This window comes from Mirounga leonina, unplaced genomic scaffold (genome assembly GCF_011800145.1).
Source record: "Mirounga leonina isolate KUSES-001 unplaced genomic scaffold, KU_Mleo_1.0 Mir_126, whole genome shotgun sequence".
Classification (NCBI taxonomy): domain Eukaryota; kingdom Metazoa; phylum Chordata; class Mammalia; order Carnivora; family Phocidae; genus Mirounga; species Mirounga leonina.
The window spans coordinates 4,633,124-4,655,522 of NW_023270314.1; the positions used below are offsets into that span (position 1 = coordinate 4,633,124).

General features: G+C 37.6%; 1 protein-coding gene across 2 annotated transcripts in view; it reads right to left on the bottom strand.

Moving 5' to 3' along the window:
* NAV3 (neuron navigator 3) overlaps window positions 1–22,399 on the bottom strand; it is a 356,416-nt gene that overhangs the window by 171,789 nt on the left and 162,228 nt on the right. For both annotated transcript variants that reach the window (XM_035002085.1, XM_035002084.1), the window contains exons 8-9: window positions 17,111–18,137; window positions 2,588–2,703 (exon numbers count right to left, since the gene is read on the bottom strand). In XM_035002085.1, coding sequence (XP_034857976.1) covers window positions 2,588–2,703; window positions 17,111–18,137 — 1,143 coding nt within the window. The remainder of the gene's footprint in view (window positions 1–2,587; window positions 2,704–17,110; window positions 18,138–22,399) is intronic.

Genomic DNA, 22,399 nt, shown 5'->3' on the forward strand with positions numbered 1-22,399 from the left:
AAAGGTATAAAATTGTCATCTAAGAACTTGAGAGTGAATGGGCTGGAGAAATACATAATGATTGCTAGGCAGCACTAAATATTCATTACATGTTGGGGGCCATAAATATAAAGTGAATCACACCACCATAGGATGTGTTTTTCTCCAGGTTCCTTCACTGCTGGTATGGAACAGGTGGAGCGTTGGATGTAACCAGGCCTGTGATTTTATCAAATGAAATGAGAGGGGAGCAAGAGTAAAGGGTATAAGCAAAGGTCCAACTGCATTCAGTAACCACAGGAATTCAGCAGGTTGTGGGGGTCGGGGGGATGGAGAAAGAATATGCAGAGTTTGGCAAGGGTCAGTAAAAGGCTGTGGGATCAATATTTAGATCCCATTTAAATGGGATTTAAAAATGGGATCCATATTTAAATCAGAATTTAGAAATCGTAGTAGAACCACTGGTAGAGTTGAAACAAAAAAAAAGAGCACTGATAAGCCAGGATGGAATCAGCAAGATTGGGGTGCCTGGAAGTGAGTCTATCGAGAAGCTGCAGAGTCTGACGATGCCCAGATTGAGGGTAGGACCATAAGCCTAAGTAGCTCAGGAGGGATTAGAAGACAAGATCATTGGAAGAAAGGCCAGGGTATGCTAATCATTCTCTCATCACTGGTCTACCTGTATACTCTCATCTAGATTCTTCCAATTACAGTACTCAATTTATAGCTTACTAATCATAAATGAATATCATCTTTCTTCCAGGAAATCTCAAGTTTGCATTAGAGAAATTTTTACTATTTTTTATTATCACTTTAAACAAATAACAGAAATGACACAATCAGGTAAGACTTATTTCACCATTTATTTGCTGTTTTCTTTCTTTAATTATATTCCTATCTAAATCACAGATTCAAATCTATGATTCTATGTAAATAATTAATAAGAATGCAAAATAATATTGTACCTCCTAATAAATCCATTAAATTATTTTATTGTGTTAAAGTCTAGTTTATACTTCACTTCCAAATGTTAGATTTAAAAACATCAGAACATTAAATGGAAATATTAACTGAAAATATGAAGAAATGATCAAATGGTGGACAGAAAAAGAACCCAGAGAAAAAAAATCAATTATGGATTATATATTTAATCAGAGACACTCAGTGATACATGAATTTCAAAGAAACAATGTTCCTTTGTGAGATTCCCATAAAAATTAGAATTCAAACTGTTCCAAACGCATTTTGTCCTAAATAATTGAGCTCTAGTATTTCACAGGCATATTGATACATAATTGAAGACATTCATGAATAAAGGAATGTATGAAGTATATGAATCTTCATGCCACACCAAGTTTTAAAAATATCCAGTCCCCGTACAGATATACAACATCATTCCGATTATGAGACTGTCTGGAGCTATGGGAAAGGAAAAACTTCCCCAACTACTTCCCCTGAATCTGCAAATACCATCCCGATAGCTATGTGTTGGCATTACCTTTTCTATCTTTACCCAGCACTGGCCCATTGTCATCTTCACACAAAACTTCTGATGCCTGATGATGCCACCGATAATTCTAAAAGGACCCCTCGTGATGCTGTGCTGTCAATGTGGTCAATATCTACTGGTGGATATTGCAGTCATGGCTGATGCCTGCCTAAGGGTTCAAGCGTGCCAAAGTGGAGAAGCTCTTTAAGCCCCACATTTGTGATATGGTTATTTTCATGAGCTTCAGGAAAATACTCTGGATCTTTGGAGTACAATAGCAATTTTTTAAAATTAAATAGTTCTTTTAGTTTTTTTCTTCAGAATATACAAGGGCTGACCAGAAACGTATTGGAATAACAGACGTACTTCTACTTCTATGAATTCTTACACTTAGGTTAAATGTTCTTAAGCTCTTTGTCCCCTTAGGAGCATATATTTTGCTAAGAGCTTTCTTAGTTGCTCATAAATACAGACCTATATAATAGAATTACACAAAAGGCCTTCCATATATACCTACATTTATCTGGGTCCTAGGAAAAAAAAAAACAACATTGGACTAACACAGAGAAGTCTGTTTTATATACTTAAAACTCTGACAAATTGTGTCTGGGATATATATTTTTTTTCTTAAATTATCTATATGTAATGAGATATTTCCATAATTAGATTTTTTTCCTAAATACACATTTGGAACCATCATGTAGGAATGTTCTAAGTAGTACTGAATTGAAAAGAGAGAGGGTTGGATTAGGCATGGGACATCTGCATTGACATCTGATCCTTAACGTTTTTTTCAATCTCCAAATACATTCAAAGGCTGTCTTATTAACAATAGAAAGTTTTCTACTCTGATTATATTGTACTTGACTGAGGGCAATAATGACTTAAAGATCTCAACCTCTAAAAGCACTACCATTCTTTACAAAACACTTCACAGAACAACAAAGAGATCACCCTGAGCAAAGTAGCCAAATATCTAAGAATCTCTGAAGCATGAGATGTACACAGTCCATTTACGCTTAAGAAAAAAGAGTATAGCACAAATATGACTTAATAAAAAGACATGGAGAGATTGCAAAAATTCTGAGGTTTGACCTACCCATCAATCAGGTCACTTACCAGATATCTCCTCTAGGCACTGTTTAGCAGTTTTATTATATGATAAATCCATCTTAGTAGGACTGGTACAGGAGTCAGCAGATGGTAAAGAGGTGCCTTCATTTTCTGAATGTGATCTGAAATTAACCAAAAAGACAGAAACAAATAGCAATTGTTGTCACCAGTGACAAAGTTCTCTAGTACAAGCAGAAATCAACATGTTAAAAGTTTTCTATTAAGGTAAGTAAGCATTTCCTTATGACAGAGACCAAAACTATCTGTAAGAGAAGTCCTTACTTTTCATATACAACCCAAGTAGAAGTGACATATTAAATTAGATTTCTTAGACTTTTCTAAATTTGAGAGCTTGTAATTACCAATAGCTGCATTTTGTAGGAAGCAGAAGACTTGAAAAGATCTAACTTTTTTTCTGCTGTTTTAGGCAAAGTCTGGCTAAGTTGTGTTCTTGTGAGAATAACTAATAAAAGTACTGAAAGCACCCCTACAGTTATTTTTTCCATGAAAATTCTAGAAAATACATCCTAAAATTGGAAATACAAGTAAAAATAAATTCCAGAAAAAATAAAGTCAATCAAAAACAAATTCTCATTATTAAAATTTCATCTACTTTATGTTTTATATGTTTATGTGTGTGTATGTGCATTGATATGTATTTGTGTGTGTGATTAACATGTAGAGTAGGTCTAACCAAATGAAAAGCACAAAACAGATGGACTGCATATATTTTGATATTCTCATCTTACTTCATGCATTGCTTCTTCCTCTTATGCACAGGCAAATGTTTTGAGAGGCATGATCTTTCTTGATGCAGCTTCAAAATCTACATATATTTGATCCAAATCACCACATCTTAAAAAAATCTACAGCATGAACGACTAAGACACAGATGGAGGCAAAGCAATATAGCATTGTATGCTAGACTGTGTCCTTTGGAGATTTCGCATCTGCTTGGAGTCCCATTTGTATGACTGGGTTTGGACCACGGCAAGAGGTCACTAAATATTTCTACTTTTAAAGACATCTATAGAGAATATTTATATGTGAAAGAAAAATTCAGTATTTTTTTTCTGAATCAATTTTTGATTAATATGTTACTTTTATTCTAAATCCCGGTGTTGTTCGAGAGAAAATAAAGTATAATCACTGACACCAAAAATATTTTATATTGATCTGACAGATATAGAAACTCTGAGCCCATTAGGGTTTTAAGAAATCATGGAAAACTTTATGCTATATGTATGGATGTATGTGTATATACAGGAATTGATATAGAAAAGAAAGAGCTATGTAAGAATTAATACAAATGGTTTCTGTTGATTTCTGGCAGACTGTCCTTATTTTATTCTAACTTGGAACTAAATATAAAAAGCATGGCAAAATTAAGAAAGAGGATATACTATCCAAGTGACAAGACATACCCTAAAGGCCAGTAAAGACCTCAATGTTGTTAAAATCAACACATTTTAGTCTTCACCTTCCTTGATGTTTTGGCAGCATTTAGGGCAGAAGACCATTATCCTTTTCATGAAATTGTCCTACCCTGGCTTCTATGACAAAAATTTTCCAGTTTGTTCCCCATTCTCTGTGGATGCTACTTTTCCCTCTTTGTTCTCTTTTACACAATCATTAAATGTTGTGGTTCTGGGTAGTCAAAAGAAGAAGACACAGAGGGCAAAATTGTGGGTTTCTCAAAGCAATATCCTAAGCTTCGTCCAGTTTTCATTGCAGTCTCTTTAGATGATCTGAAACATATTCATTGTATTAATGATTACCTAGCCACACATGAATCCCAAATTCAAACTCTAACCAAGCATTTTCCTTTGAATTCCAGATGTGAATCATAACCATTTAATTGACATTACCACTCAGGTTGTTACAAAGATATCTCAAACCCACCATGTACAGAATTAAACTTGTGATCTTTTCTCAATAAGCCTGTTCCTCGTTTGTGGTGTCCTGGGTGAAACCTTTAGGGAACCTATGAGGCTTTGCATGGTCTGATCTCCGTCTTCTTCTCCAGGATCATCTTGCACAGGACTCCTCTTATCTCTCTCCCGTGTGGTCACAAGAGTCTTCTACCCATTTCTCAGAGCTCCCTGCCTTAACAGGGCCTTTACACTCCATTATTTTCCTTCCCTCTTCATCCAATTAAGTCTCTCCCTTGAAGTCTCAGTTCAAGTAACTCTTCAAGAACCATCCCTAATTTTCAGGTAAAGTCCCAAATTATAAGTCCTTATTGCTCTCTGTATATATATCTTGACAGCACTTCATAATCTTATAATGCAAAATCTGTATAATTATTTGATCAATGCTTATCCCCCAAACTAGACTCCATTGTCCAGGTTTAAGGTCACCATTGTACCCCAATGCCTAGCCCTGGTCTCACAATATGTTGCACTCAGCAAATACCTGATAAATAAAAAATCTTACTATTAGTGATGATAAAATAGCATTATTGGAGTACAGCATATGGAAGCATGGTATAATGGTGCATGCACTGGGTTTCAGTGTAAAACTTGGCTCTCTAACTAACTAGTTCTCAACCGATGTGACCTTGCTAAGTTACTTAGCCTCCCTGAACCTCAATTTGCTCATGTATGAAAGCAAAGAAAAATATGTGCCTTGCAAAATAATTGTGAACTCAAGTGTTATTATTACTAAAGGTCTGGAAAGGCATTCTCTTGAGGCATGTAGGATTCTGGTCAACATTAAAATGTAGGGAATATATCTGGCTCTCTTTGTAGCCCATTTCTTTTCTTCTCTGGCTCCCAGGTTCTCCTATAGCCCTGTCTATTGACAGCCCCTCACTACTCACTGCTGAAGCCCATGACAGTTGGTTCTTTTACTTGGGCTCACTTCTTGCTGGCCACTGTACTTCCCTGACCTGCTCCTTAGACAGCTGTCTCTGAATGAAGGGATAAAATCCTCTGAAGTTTTCTAAGGCTTTTTGTTACTTGCTGAAGAAGTTTAACTGGAGATTATGTAGTGAAATTGGAGACCCCAGGGAAAGCTGACTGGCTGCTTGCCAGGAAGCCTCAGAAAGGCAGGGTGACTTGGTAAACTGGCGGTGAGCCAGGATTGGCCTCTAGTCCTGCAGACTCAGTATTCACAGACCGATCTCTCAGAAGCTGAGTCACATTAAGTAGTTCACCGTGATGGCTGTCTAAAGCCCAATGCCCATTGGTTCTTATTAGAATGAGATCAGCAGCTGTTACAGGAGCCTGAATGCCTGTGGTCATGTTAGTTACAAAGATTCACAGTATCTCCCTCTAGAAAAATCTGAATGGAGCCAAAGCATATTCAGAACGTGTTTTGAGAGTAGAAATTTTGCTTTGCTCTGAACAAACAGATCTTAAAAAGTATTGCTCAGGAGCTTATTGTGGCTATCTTCCTCAGTATATGAGACCTGGTACTCAATGCCGTCAGCCGTCTCCACACACCCTGTCTGAGACTCTTCTATAAAATGTATGCACGCTTCTGACAGCTCAGTCTTGTCTCAGAAGCCTTTGTTTTATTTTGTTTTTTAATCTGTCAGTGTGTATTTCTGGCTGATTCCCTCTTTATTATCTTTTTACTTTCAGTCACAAGAGGCAATCTTATTTACCTTGTTTTCAAGTTCTTTGGTATATTTTCCATGGTATTTCCTACATTAGCAATGATAGGGAAGCTGACTGATCAAGGAAAGGAACATGGAAAGGTTAAATTTTAAATACTTATAAAAAGGACTTAGAAGTCATCTTTGGTTGCATGTACATGCAAACGGGTCCAGATCTCTGTTCTACATATGTTACGAACCATCCATTTCTCCAGGATTTCCACTCATTATTTGTTAGAGTGGAATCAGATTTAAACTCCAGTCTCCATAGGGGCAATCGCTGCTAACTGGTAAAGATTTAACTTTTAGACAAGTGATCAAAGAAGTTCATTTAAATCTCTGAAGACTCCCAGCATGTCCTCTTGTTGTACATGTTTCATTCTAATAAAATAAAAGGTTCATGAAACAATTTCTGAAGAGTCCAGAATCAATAGTGTTCTCCAATCAAAGGGTACATTTTGACAGTTACAGCGGATACTCAAGTGGCATCATCCACTGTTCCCACAAAAACTGATACTGCATTTTCCTCATACTGATTGGAAAAAGAAAAAGTGTCATGATGTTCCTTTAAAATATTTAGAAGACGTGCCCTGTGCAGACTACTTACTGTGCATTTGCAACATGGTCAACATGTTACAAATACCTATTGAAACTGTAAAATATAGCATTGCAAAAAACACCATTTAATTTATTTAGAGTGCTAATAAGCCAGGCTCTCAGTGTTAGTATCTGTTACCAAGGGTGTAGTGGTGAAAAGTCTAGCCTTCGCCGATGATTGACATAAAAGCTCTTTCCTGTTTATGTGCACTTACCATGTGCCAACTAGTAGGCCTGGTATTTTATCTATGGCATATCACTTACATGTCACAACAATCCTGTTGTTATGGAATGAATGTCTGTTTCCTCCCCCAAATTCTTATGTTGAAAACTAATCTCCAATATGATAGTATTAAGAGGTGGAGATTTTGTAGGCTAATTGGGTCTTGAGGGCGGAGTACTGATGCCTGGGGTTAGTGTTGTTAACAAAAGAGACCTCAGAGAACTCCCTTCCCCCTTCTGCCCTGTGAGGGCAGAGTGAGAAGGTGGTCATCTATGAACCAGGAAGCAGGCTCTCACCAGACATGGAAAAGACCAGCACTTTGATATTAGACTTCCTGGCTTGCACAGCTATGAGAAATAAATATTTGCTGTTTAAGCCGCTTAGTCTATGGTATTTTTGTTATAGCAGCCTGAAGAGATCAAGACACCTATAATGTAGGTGCTATAGATAAATTTAGGCTTCTAGAGGTTTAATAATTTGTCTATGTAACAAGCTGGTAGATGATTATTCCATATTTGAACCTGGTTGCCTCTAAATACTGTTCTATTAACCACTACCCTCCACTTTAATGCCATCCAAATGCCCCCGGATACTATTTTAGGCATTTATGGTCTCCTTAGCCGACAGACATCTCAGTCACTAAGTTAATGACACACAATATTTGAATGTGACAGTATCTATTGGCCTACCCAAAATTTTATTCTTTACTCTTTACTACCTTAAATTTTTACTCTTAAGAAAAAGAAGCTATTATACATAGCACTTAAAGGAATGCAACAGTAAGTCCTAGATACTATCAACCTGCAAATTTCAAATTTCATAAATATGAGCATTTGCTTATTGATTTATATCAAAAATCTATCCTGTGGATTTATCTTAATATGGATATAGTCACAAATATGAACACAAATAGAACTGATCTGAAACAGCAATATTAATTAATGGTCTTATAGTTCCTGATTTATAAACCCAACGAGGGCAAAGAAAAGTAAGTATATTTCCAAAGTCACCAATGGTTTTGCTTTCTTCTTTCCTTCCTGTTGGGAAGGCGGACATATAGGAAGGGAAAATATATATTGTCCTCAATTTATGAAAGGGTTACATTCCGATAAACCCCTTGTACTTTGAAAATATGAAAATATTGTAAGTTGAAAATGAATTTAATACACCTAAGAGACCGAACACCATAGCTTAGCAAAACCATTTCACCCAAGGCCCGTTTTACAACAAGTGTTGAATATCTCATATAATTTATTGAATACTGTACTGAAAGTGACAAATAGGATGGTTGCATGGAGACAGAATGGTTGGGAGGGCATCAGTTTTTGACTCTCGTGATCGCTGGCTGACAGAGCTGAGGCTCCTGAGGCTGCCCAGCATCACCAGAGAGAGGATCCTACTGCCTATCACTCGCCTGGGCAAAAACCAAATCCCAACGTATGGTTTCTACTGAGCGCATATTTGCTTTGACACCATTGTAAGTTGAGGGCTGTCTGTCTGTGTGTATATATATCATAGTTAACTCACAGATGCCAACAAAAATAATGATATAAGTGTGTATGTAGGAGCATACATACACTGGGAGCAGTGAGATCTTGGTTTCTAAATATCACTCTCTACAAAAAGACATCAGGGCTCCTTAGTAAAAGCTGCAGCCAAGACAGGGAGAGGACAAGATGAGCCCAGAACACTCTGAGCGAAAAAGAAATGAAGTTCTCAAAGAATAATGTGGACAGGAGCTAGCTTGAAGGGGAGCCCAGTAGCGGAATCTGAGAAAACTGAAACATTAAAACAGTCATATCAGTGGATTACAATCCACTGAATACAACCGGAATCCATTAGTCCACACAATTTGAAAAGAGAGGGAAGAGGAAGGAGAAGGACAAGGAGAAGGGATAGCTCTTTCTTCACAAAGAAAGCCAAGGATAAATGCACAAGGAATGCGCAGGATTAGAAGTCATTTGACCTCCATCAAAGTAAAATATTAATTTCTGCAAGAAATCTCAATGGATGCTAAAACTTATGGGTAAAAGTAGATCAAGGAGCAGACTTTTTATAGAGTCTCAAAATATCTTCCCACAAGAATACTTATTAAATACAAATGGGGCAAAGTAATTCTAGAGTGAAAAACCCTGGAAGACATTATCTTAATCGAGGGAGAAAATTTAACATCACCAAAATGGGAAGTAGCAATATTGTTGCTACCTGATAGGGTGCAATGGAAAGAACACGGCAGCATTTCTGTGACATTCTAGACAAAAAATACAGAATATGCATCTACATGTGAGGAAATATCAGACAAACCCAAATTAAGAAACGTTCTACTAATGCCTATCTTCCACATACCAGGGTCATGAAAGCCAACGAAAGACTAAAGAACTGCTCCAGACTGAGGGATATTAGGAAGACATGACAACTGGACTCAGTAGTCATCCTTAATCCGTCAAAGGGCTCTCTCTGGCACCATCAGTGAAACTTGAATAAAGTCTCTGGGTGCTCTGAGCGAAGTATATATGGGAATTCTTTGTACTATTCTTGCAAATTTTCTGTAAGCTTAAAATTTTTCCAAGAACAAATAAAATATAGAAAGAAGAAACAGCAGTGGTTCGATTGGGCAATCTGGCAGTAAACCCTGTAAGCCAACTACAGAAGGTATTCGATAAAGCTTCTCTGCTGAGAGAATGCCAGTTCTTAGCGCTATCCCACACAACAGGCCCTCTTCTAGTGGTGTGTCTGTATTCCATCTTCAAAATACTGCTGTGTGAGGGAGTTTCAACTGCTACCCGACGCACAGATCTATATCGAACCTAGCAAAGGACCAGCTCGCCAAGGCAAGCAGTCAATAAGCTGTAGTTTGTACTGATGACCAATTATGTCCAGTTCACATAAAACCACAATTGCAGCATAATCTGTAATAGTAGCTGCAGGGCTCACAAAAGCTTTTACTGAGTGATGGTTATCTGCTCTACATTTCAATCTTGGTAAATTCACAGCTCCTCCTACTCAATTTACTGGTTCAACAAATTAGACAAACTTAAAACCCTGTGAGTATGCATTTTCAAAATTAGTGTTTTGCATTCTTTACCTTTCAGAATGTAGTATATTCAAGTTCAATTTTCCATGTCACTTTCTAGGCAAATCTGAAATCTCGCAAAAACTGGTTACAACAAAAATTTCTCCTGAGAACCCATGATGCTGTTGTATAAGATATATGAAAGAAAGAAAACTTCTAAATTCAGACTTTCTTGGCCTAATTTTACAAATCAAGTGTGTATACAGGGTCTCCTCTTATATTTAATTCATAGTTTTAAGATGCATGATGACTTTCTTCTCTGTATAACAATGGCTTGCCTTATCTAAGGGTTGGGTTGTGTGTGTGTATGTGTGTGTGTGTGTTACCCACACTCCCGATACTGCTTCCCTTTGCCTTTAGATGTTTGCTTTATGTCCAATGCACTGTTTTCCTGGCATTTACTACAAGTGGTCAGAAAATAAGGAAAAGAATATGGACCTCATGAATCTGGTTAATAGCTGTTTTGAAATTTTGGGGTGTTTGCTAAGAAGCTTGAGGTTTAGGAAAAATGTACAGGTCTTTCTTTTCTCCTTAACTGCTATCTACTTCACTATTTAACTCCATATATCTTTGCAATCATGAGGACTATTGCTCTAAAGTGATGAATACAAAAGCAATGTAAGAAAAATAACACATGGGAAGAAGGAAACTAAGGTAGCAATTTTTGAATTCCAGGAGAGGAAGATAAGTTTGAAGAAGACAGCATAAAGGGTAGACCAAGAAAGAACACCAAGAAAAAACAGGAACAAATAAAGCTTCCTTTCTGACTATGGTCTTCTTTCTCCTTCCTTTCTTCCTGTAATTGGGACCTCCACTTCAAGTCTGAACAAAACTATCTCTGAAAGGAAGTTTCTCCCTAGCCATTGAACATGGTATAAACTATGCTGTCCTCTTCCATTAACAATCCATTTTACACACTGAAAACACAGTACTTTTCCTGACTATGCTACACACACACACACACACACACACACAGAGTCCAAGTGCCTGATATTCAAGAATTTCTATTACCATTAGGCTCCAATCAACCTTCATTTTCCAGGAAATCCGTTCTACTCACTGACTACCCTACATATCTGGTGTTTATCCTGTTTGTATGGTTCCTTCAGTCTTATAATTCCTTTCCTGTCCTCCTTATTTCTGCATGCCTAAGTCCCACTTATCTTTCAGAATCCAGCTCAAGTACCACTATGTCTGATTCCAACAGCGAGCAGTAATTTTCCGTGTTTTAAAGTCTTAATGTACCAAATCTGGTTCACTGCTAGAGAGCTTTACACTTCCCGCTTCATTCTGTAGTGATCTTTGAGTCAGTCTCTTGCCTACTATATTATGGACGATGAAAGGAAAATGACATATGGGATGTGTGCTGTTTCACTCTATCCTTGATGTGTTATGCATGCAGTAGGCAGTCATTAAAGAAAGGAAAAAAAATAAGTGAATGAATGTTTTGAAGACATTTCATTCTTTAAATATTTTAAAGCTGTTTATATTTCAATTAAGCATCTCATTTATAGGAAGAGATTCAGAATTTTCCCTATTCCATTGTACATTTTTGCTAATTTTCCTATTCTTCTATAGCAGGTGAGTCTAACCCATGTTGATGGTGTTACATTCAACAATTTTATTTGGTGCCTACTGTGGGTAGGGTCTATTATGGGCCTAATGCTACCAAATAAAAAAGACAAGTCTTGCTCTCAATGACCTTACGTTATAGCTGAAAGTGGCTGAAGTCACATTTATTAATATGTTATCAAAATAATAGCAGATAATGAGAAACTCTATGAATAAAATACAAGAGGGTGATGTATAATTCTGGCGAGAGGCATACTTAATGTTTCTTTGGACTAGATGGCTGGAGAGAGCTTCTGGGAAGAAGTAGCATGTCAGCAGAGAGCTGATGAGAAGAAGTACCCTGCTTTGCTCTGGAAGAGAGTCGTTATAGGTAAAGAGATCATCTTTGAGGATGGCCCCTAAGCAGGATAGGTTAGTTTGTTGAGACACAGAATGAAGGCAGGGGTTCAGCGCACTATAGGGAGAATGGTATGAGTGTGGCTTGTGGGTTAGACAGAGGGCCAGGTTAGGTGGGCAAGGTGTTTGGGTTTCATTTTTTTTCCTATTTTTTTTTATTATGTTATGTTAATCACCATACATTACATCATTAGAACCCTCAGAACCCTCAGTTTGTTTCTCAGAGTCCATAGTCTCTCATGGTTCATCTCCCCAATGTCCTCCCCTTCATTTTTCCCTTCCTACTATCTTCTTTTTTTTTTTTTTTTAACATATAATGTATTATTTGTTTCAGAGGTACAGGTCTGTGATTCAACGGTCTTACACAATTCACAGCTCTGGGTTTCATTTTTTTTTTAAGTGTAATGGATATTCAATAGACTGTCTCATGAATTGGAATGACATATATGAATTATACTTTTAGAAGGTTAAAGTTCCTGTTGTGTGAAGGATGTTACTGGAAAAGAGCAAAAGTGGAAGCTGGAAGACTCGCTGGAAACTAGGTAAGAATTGGTGGTGACATGGCTTGGACCATGACAGGGGGGTGGAAATGGAGAGAAATGCCCAATTGAGGGTATGTTTGGGAGAAAGAGCCAATAGGACTAGCTGAAAAAAAAGATGTATGGGGACAGAGTGACTGAAATGAAGAACAAAATATGGATTCTTTCCAAATTTTCTTCCTTAATCTCCCACACAAATAATCATGCATCTGTAGTAGTTTTAGTACCTAGCTGTTGCCCAGCCCTTTATAATTTGCTTACTGCTTGTTCCATAAGGCTTAGATTGTAAAATTATAGAATGTCAAATTTGGATGATGCCACAACATTGACAAATTCTGACTCATGCTGTAAATCTCGTCTCTTGTCTTACCTCCTCTGGATACATTCCCTGACTCCATCCTCATGTAAGACTTAGGAAGACTCTTCTACACTATTTCTTACATATGCTTCGATAACAGCACTGAATTTTTATTTTTATTATATTTTATCATTATCTCCCATAGACTGAGCTCCCTGAAGGCAGAGGCTTTTTTAAAAAAAAAATCTCTAGAGGGGAGGGGGCTGGGGAGATGGGTTAACCTGTTGATGGGTATTAAAGAGGGCACGTACTGCATGGAGCACTGGGTGTTATACGCAAACAATGAATCATGGAACACTACATCAAAAACTAATGATGTAATGTGTGGTGATTAACATAACATAATAAAAATGGGGGAAAATAAATAAAAAATAAAAAAAATCTTTGTAACTCTTATTACATAGTATTTGCAGAATGAGTGATGAGCACATAAATGAAAAAGTATTTGGTGCTTTCCCTTTACCTAATCTATGGCAACTTGTCATTCTATCACTTTTTAATTATCTCTGGTAGTCACCTTAATACTTAACAAAGGCAGCCTATCCCATTCAAATAGGTTTAAATATTGGGAACTTTTGATATTAAGTTATAATATTCTTTCTTAAAATTTTCACCTTTGATTTCAGTTATCTCCACTCGTTAAATGGATAAGGATATACTAAGTTTAAAACGACCTTTATCACATTGTAATGATAAATGAGTTACAAAAGCTTAATATGGAACATCCTTGCATTGTATAGGAAGTAGGACTAATATGAAATCCATCAACTTCCAGAACTCAACGTTATATTTATAGAACTCTGACATTCAATTTGTAAGAAGGAGTATTATGAAGCATATATTAGAGTCCCAGGAAGGAATAACTAATAACCTAGACTGACCTGGAAGTGGGCTGAGAAAAGGGGAAAAATATTACCATCAGCTGTCAATCTTCCCATTTTATAGAATTTATTTAATTATCTTTAAGTATCAAAAATATGTATGTTTAAACATATACATACATATATATGTATTTTAAATTTATACTACTTAAAAGCAATTAAGCATTTCCCATCATAAATGAGTTCTGATTGAGAATTTTACAATCTACTATTCACATCTTTCCAGTCAGAATCTTTCTAGTAACAATACTTCTTCTTTCTGTACATGCAGAAAGAACTGATGAGCAAAGAAGGGCATACTATAGGCCCAGCATATTTGGGTTCAAAGGCAAAGCCCTATTAGTCCTGCGACTTTAAGAGATGATTCCTATTCTGATTGGAAATCTCCATTCTTCATCTCTGTAAAATGGAGATAACATTCTTTTCTCATGAGTTTATGATAAAGTTTAAATGAGAGAATTAACATAAATCTTGTAACATACAGACTTGCACTAACTACTCAACAACATTATAAAGTAGTTAATTATTACTATTATCTTATCAAATAATTAGCTACCCCAGGAAAGTCTGTCAGGCGTTGTGAAGGAAGAATTCTTAAATGGGGTTGGAGCCGGCAGAGTCAAAAGTACATCAGGGGTCACATAATCCAAACGACTTGACTCTGTGATATAAGTATCTTTGACACTTAAAAAGCTTAAATATTGACTGCTCTACCTTGAGGAGATTTACATTATCTTTTATAAAATTATTCTTAATCTATAAAAGACTCCTAACAACTACTGCCTCCTATATAGACTAGGATGTGAAATTTTCTTATTAGATGGTTTATTTCCAACTACCTTGTATTATTCATAAAGATACAACTAATTGCTGACAAAATAAGTCATTTACTCTGAACCTGGCTCCGTGCTAAAGTCTTTACATGGGGTTGCCTTATTTAATCTTTAAAACACCTAAATAAAGTGGATATTCTTACCCACCACCCTTTTTGGGGTTATAAGCTGAAATTTGGGGAAGACTGTTCACCATGTGGCAGGTACTGTTCCAAGCCCTGTATAAATATTAACTCACTTAATCTTCAAAATAGCCTTATGAGGCAACTTCTATTATCATCCCCATTTTACAGATTAGGAAATCAAGGCTCAGAGTCTTTAAATATTTTACCCAAAGTCACATGGCTAATAAATGACCTTATCAAGATTATGACCCAGGCAAACTGGCTCTTGGGGTCATCTTCCCAGCAATGCAAGATGTTGTTTCTCAACAACAGCAGAACCAACAGCCTTCACAGCCCATACTCTCAGCTACTTGGCTATATTATCTCAGTTTTATAATCTTCATTTTAAAAAAGGCAAACAGAAACTCAGAGGTTGGACAATTTGGCAAGGACACACAGCTGATCCATGCTTGAACCTGTAAGCTGTGCTCCTTCCTCTTTTTAATAGTAAAAATTCGATCTTTCAAATGGAAACCACTAAATTTGTATCCACTGGATACTTTATAACAAACAAACAAACAAGTCTGTTCTTCCTTCCTGGAAGATGCTGGCCAACGTGGTAGGTACAGTCTTTCTGCTTAGATTTGCACTTTCCTGTGAAATTCATTTGTGGTGATTTGAAATGACTGATGCTTCTACAGAATATATTTCAGATGCACGAGTGGGCTGAGTATGGCTTATTTAAAACTTTTATGATTTTTTTTCTCACATATTTGGAATGTGGATTATGATTTTGACATCTTAAATTTTCATTTGTCAGATAGGGACTCTGGAGTTAGAAAGAGCTGACTCCCATGTGATCCAAAGACAAAGGTTTTAAATGAATTGCTGCTACTAAAGGCAGAAAAGCAGACAAAAAAAGAGCTGAAATGCAGTAATTAGAATCTTGCTTTGCTGAGTATATAAAGCATCAGAAAAGCACTTACATTTTTCACCAAAGGAAAACAAATCCTTGTAATTATTTTCTTTACTTAAAAAACCTATACATTTAATAAATTTAATATGCTTTTAAGCTATAAAATATTGACGCTTACTTAATTATAGCAGGTTCTACTTCCTATTCAGAAAATTTCTTTCCTGTTATTGAACTGCCAACCAGCTGAAAGGGCAGACATTATTCCTCCCTAAGCTTCTCCTCACAGAAAAGACTGTGAATAAAAATGGAGACAAAGCAGCGACTGACACATTTCTAATCAATTAAGACAAACCACACACTAGGCAAAATGTGCTATTTTTATAACTATAGTAGAATGAATATTTTAAAATATGGCATATATTGGCATATTTTAATCCTTATAAAAAATAGTTATAATGCAAAAACAAATTAATAAATGAAGCACAAATATAAAAATTAGGTAGATTCTTATTTTGGCCTAGAAACTTACGCTTAGCTACAGGAAAGTAATATAAATTTTATGGTGGGAAAGCAATGCCTTATAAACAACATTTAACAAACACAATGTGCCAGAATATATAGTAAACATATGCATTACCCCTGTTATTCTTCTCAACTTTTTAGGTACTGTTATTGCTATTTGACAACTGAAGAAAATGAGACTAAGAGACGTTAAGTAACTTGTTCAAAGTCACACAACTGGTAAGAGCCAGAGCAGGGCATTAAATCCACATGCGTCTGATTCCAGACCCTGCCCCTTTAACCGTCATGACATACTTTCTCCCAAGGGTGAAAACAAAAATATCCGTAAACCCTATAAAACTGAGAATTATTTTAAAAGACTAATAATAAAAATAGTAGTAGAAGAAGCAGTAATAGTAACAGACACAGGAGAAAGTCATGGCGTCTGGGTTTTACTCCCCCCCTGAGAACAAGTAAGTTAACCTCTGAAGGCCTCAAGTTCTTACAAAGAAGGGATGAGAGGGCAGAAGAGGGGAAGAGGAGGGAGAAGAGGACTAGAGCGTATGGGATACTTTTTTCTTAAAAAATGGGGCGCCTGGGTGGCTCAGTCGTTAAGCGTCTGCCTTCGGCTCAGGTCATGATCCCAGGGTCCTGGGATCGAGTCCCCCACTGGGCTCCTTGCTCTGCGGGGAGTCTGCTCCTCCCTCTCCCACTCCCCCTGCTTGTGTTCCTGCTCTCGCTGTCTCTCTCTGTCAAATAAATAAATAAAAATCTTAAAAAAAAAAAAAAAAGAAAGAAATCCTAGGCCTTTATCTTCAGAACGGAGCGTTCCAGAGCGACGATGTAAAACACAGCTCTAGTAACCTTCGTTGTGACGCGTCGAGTAGGAAGACCTGCAGAAGTTCACAACCGTGGAGGCATGGAGGCCATCTTACCTGTAGATGAACGGAGCCACCGTGGCCGTGTTGGGGTGGCTGTGTTGCTGCTGCTGGGGGAGTTGGACAGCACCATTCCCCGTGGCCTGCCCCCCGCCGGGCGCCCCCAGCCCAGCACAGGAGCCAGCGGGAGGGGCTTGGCTGGCTTCCCTTCCTTCCAGCGGAGCGGGGCAATTGGATGTGCTCGCTTTCTCAGTGGCCATGGGCTTAGGTAAGGACTGGGAAGGGCTTCCCTTGGTAGTCCTGAATTTTTCCGACTCTTTGCTCACTGCACTGCCTGGTGAAACGGTCTGCTTTGCTGTGGGCACCTTCGAGCCCGGTTTTGGAATGCCACTGGAAGAGGGGATTAGGCTTTCTTTCTTGGCTGCTGCCGTCTTGCTACCCTTGGGGATCAAGCTTGCAATTTTAGAGGTCTTTTTCGGAGCCGTCTCTGTCACCTGATCCTTCTCATCCTTGACTGGTTTTTCAGTGCAAACTTTATTTTTGTCCCTGTTCTTTTCCTCTTTATCCTTTGGCTGTAGCAAAGACTTTTTATTGCTGAGATTTTTGCTTCCAGCTTTTGGAGGGGCTAATTTAGGGGACACTTTGGGGCTGCTATTGGTTGAGCCACCGCTATTCAGACCACTATTAAAACCTTCCATCTCACCAGATTCAGAAAAGGCATCGTCATCCTTCCCCCCATCACTGGGCCCCAAACTGGGAGACTGTGGGGGGCGTAAAGCAGTCCGCGCATTGACCAGCTTGAATTTTTCAAGCATGGATTTCTGTCCCGAGGAGGCTGTTTTGACCCCTTCTGAGACAGGGGGCTTCAGTCTGTCTGCAGGTGGCGTGGGGGAGGTGGCTGGGCTGGACTGCTTCACGGTCAGCATGGTGGAGGTGGCGCTGTGCTTGACATTCATGGACTTGCTCCGCCAGGGCTTGCTGGCGCTCGGAGAAGGGATGGCAGAGGCGGGGGGCTGCCCCGCGGTGCCAGGGGGCTGCGTGTTACCATTTACACCTGAAGATGGCTGAGGTCCTTTGGAGGAATCTGGACATGAAGACAAAATAATAAAGAAGAGGTTGATGACATTTGCTCATGTATATCATACCCCTGAGTACTTCTAACCACAGACACAGTTAAGGATCTCTCCTGTGAGCTGAATGCAGCCATGCTATGTGGCATCAATCATTTCGGTGATGTGGTGGTTTTTATATCGTACATCAAAAATTCAGGATCTGAGAGCCATTGATTTTGGAAAACAACTTTTCCTTTTTCCCTTCTAAAACTACTCTTACCTAAATGAACTTGGCTAGTCATAGATATCTAAAGACAAAACACTCTCCTTCCCTTAAGCAATTCTTTACATTTTTTCCAATTACTACTGTAGCTCATAGCAGTAAATTGATTCCGCCTAGCCTTATAAAAATATGTTGTATAAGAAATGTTGAGAAATTATTTTACCTTACAGGGAGACTAGCTTATTGCTATCTGATTAAATATGCTTATGAATCATGACTTAGCTCTTAGTTAATATTGTTTACTTTTATTTGTATAAAAAACAAGCATTGAAATTTAGGCTTATATGGGTCCAATAACCTACCAAGATACACATATATGTAGTTGTATATATTATATATATGTTATATATTTATATACAATACATATTTATGTTTAGATATATTTATATTATATAAGCATCATATAATATATATATTATATAAATCCTTATAACAACCCCACAAGGTAGGTATTGATATTTTGTCCCTCTTTTTCAGAAAAACTGCATAACTTGTTCAAGGTCACCCAGCCTGGATGTGAACACAATTCAGAGCTGGTGCTCTTAACCAGCACGCCTCTAGCCACCTGAAGTGATCTGAACAAACTTTAAATACTAATGAAAACCCAAGCTACTTTTGCGGGGCTAGGAAATAAGGCTTTATCCTATAAGGACTTTATAATGCATGTGTTTACTTACTTTCTGCTCAGAAATCTCATTACAGTATAAGCTGTTCTATGACTGTTCTAACACTGATTAATGCCTGATTACAAGTCTCATCTTTAAGTACGAAAAACTAAATCAAAAAGAGATTTTATAACATGGCATAGAATAGAAAGAACAGAGCTTTGATTTTAAAGACCTCAGTATAAAATGTTAATTAACACTGGGGAGCGACAGAATTCTGGTCATTTACTTTAAGCCTCGTCTACTGTAAAAGCCTCCTACTTTCATCTTTTTTTTTTCTTTTTTGAGACATGAAATGATCAATGATTAAATTAGATATTTGCATCATTTAGTACTGCTAACAAACTAGACATTGATAAATAGATGCAGAGCTATTTTTGATGAAATGTCCAATGGAAATATTTTATAAATAATACACTTTCCATAATGTTCAAGAATTGGAGCCCATTCAATTTCATTAAATATTCACAACAATAAACTACAATGTTTTTATTTTTAAATTTTTTCTTCAAAATGCATGCAAAATGATATGTAATCAAGCCAATTAGTACCAAATACTACTCAACAATTTTTCATAAAAGGAAATTAATACACAAAAAGAGAAAATAAAGAAATTAGAGGCACAAAAGGTTAAATTATTAGTTGAATATTTGTGTGAGTTAAACTTTTTTAAAATAAGTGTGCCTAAAATGATATAAAAGATTTGTGAAGTTTTTGTTAAGAAGAATAGACAAATGCATTTTATATTTAATAATTTTTTCTACCAAATTTTTATTTAAATTCCAGTTAGTTAACATACAGTATAATATTTGTTTCAGACATAGGATTTAGTGATTCATCACTTACATACAACACCCAGTGCTCATCACTAGTGCCCTCCTTTATATTTGTTTTAAAAATTGGCATACCAACATTAATTCTAATACTCCTTACTTTTCTACAATTCCATATTTCAGCTGGCAAAAGTTAATGTAAGACTGTACATACATACTCTACATTAAAATGTAATAGTTTACTGAAAAGTCAAAATGCTTACATGGTATATATAAATTGTACAGCCTATGATGATAAATTGATGTTTTTCAGTATTCATGTAAGTCTGTAATTGTGTCCATTTCTAGAATATTTGTAGAAATCCATTAGGTTCGTACATAAACACTAAGGTGTTCTGAAAAACAGCAGGAGTATTGACTAATTCAAGACAAACAAATCCAACAAGCTTCAAAGTATCCAGTGTCTCAAATACATTCACTCTCTGTTAATGGATTTCAATCTTTTACTTCAATCTCTTTTAAGTACAGGTAATTCCAAATTTTTTTCACTTACACATTACGATCCCTTCCAGAGACCGATAACATTTCGTCATAATTTGAATCATTCTCAGTAGCAGAATGAGCACACTGACTACCTGCAGTTAGAAATGCCTACCAAATATTTCTTCAATATTTCCCATTTATTGGTAAGGTCTGAACTTTGACCTCACTTCCTCTGGAAACAACAACAACAACAAGAACCAAAAACCAAAAAACAAACCAAAAGCATTATCCCCACCCCCATTTCTGATCATCCCAGCACCAAATCTGGATTCGATGGCTCTTTTGCATTTTCGCATAGCTTATTATTTCCTCTCTTATAACCATTGTAACTCTAGTGTAATTGCCTGTTTCCTACTCTACTGTACGTTCCATTAAAGCAAAGACCATGCCTGTGATTATGCATAGAATGTCTGACATCCTAAGTGTTGAACTTAATAGAAGTTCTCAAACTTTAATGGGCACGCAAGTAACCTGGGGATCCTACTGACTATACACCGCATCATGATGCAGCAGATCTGCTGTGGGCCCTGAGATTCTGCATTTCTAACAAGCTCCAGAGGATGACAATGCCTCTGGTCACAAACCATGTTTCGAGTAACAAAGGTTGAATGGACTCAGAAAACATGGCAATTGCTGACATTATCAGCTCTAAAGAATGTTTTTTTTTTTTTTTCCAGATTTTATTTTATTTATTTGACAGAGAGCGAGAACGTGAGAGAAGGAACACAAGCAGGGGGAGTGGGAGAGAGAGAAGCATGCCTCCTGCCGAGAGCAGGGAGCCCAACGTGGGGCTCAATCCCAGGACCCTGGGATCATGCTCTGAGCCAAAGGCAGCCACTTAACCAACTGAGCCACCCAGGCGCCCCTAAAGAATGTTTCTTATGACAGTACCCGATGGGGCTGAATTTATTAAATGTTCCCTAGCTGTGCAGCATGAATATTCTTTGCCCTTTGAACTTCCAGAACAACGGCCAGTTCTGTATTCACTGGATGCTAGACAATTTGTGACAAGGGATACTGCAAACAAAAGAAGCCCATCAGGTTTTCCTGATGGCCACAAATTGAGTGTGGATCTTCTGTGTATCTGCAACTGGGTTAAGAAGTCAGGAGACTCCTATCCCTGCATGCCTGGGAGCTTTGGTGGGAATGAGAGGAAAAGGTGGAAGGGAATCTGTCAGGATGCTTCTTAAATGTGCTGCCATCAGCTAGATAGACTGCTACAACAGTTCAAGTACAGAAGAGGAATTTCAACATCACTACTCTCAAAAATGAGACAGGAGGGACTCCAAATTATGACATCCACATCCAAACCACAGTCAGTCACAGAAACAGCTGTAAAATCGTCCTCAGAGGAGTACACACACAGAAGCCACTTCTTGAAGCTCAACTCTTGATCTGTCCCCAGCCTGTCTCTATATAGTAGCAGTGAGATGCTTCAGGTCTCATTAAGAGGGCAAATCATAGTTGTTGTGCATCACGAAGGCACTGGAATCATAAGAGTCTCCCTGGACTCCTCACAACCAAGGCTGCACAACAGCAGCTGCTGAAAAGGTAGCGTGTGCAGCTCCTTGGCAGTGGGTACTGCCACAAATTCTAGTTCCCCTGAGATTTCTGTGTGCAATATTCAGGAGCCCGGTCTCACAGATACAGTTCCAAATGTTGATAACTCAGCTCCTGACTATAAATGAGTTGTTATGAGATATGAGGAAATGACCAGATATCTAATGCACATATTTAAAGGCATCCTTGAAATGGCTCTGCCTTGAATTTGCAGAGCCTGTCTCTGCCTACAGCCCTGCCTTCTTTTTTTTTTTTTTTTTAATATTTTGTTTATTTATTTAACAGAGAGAGAGAGAGAGAACAAGCAGGGGGAACAGCAGAGGGAGAGGGAGAGGGAGAAACAGGCTCTCTGCCATGCAGGGAGCCCAATGTGGGGCTCAATCTCAGAACTCTGGGATCATGATCTGAGCTGAACCTGCCTTCTTGTCTCTAGCCCCTAAAGAGAAATTTTCTTCCACTCGCTCTCCTTT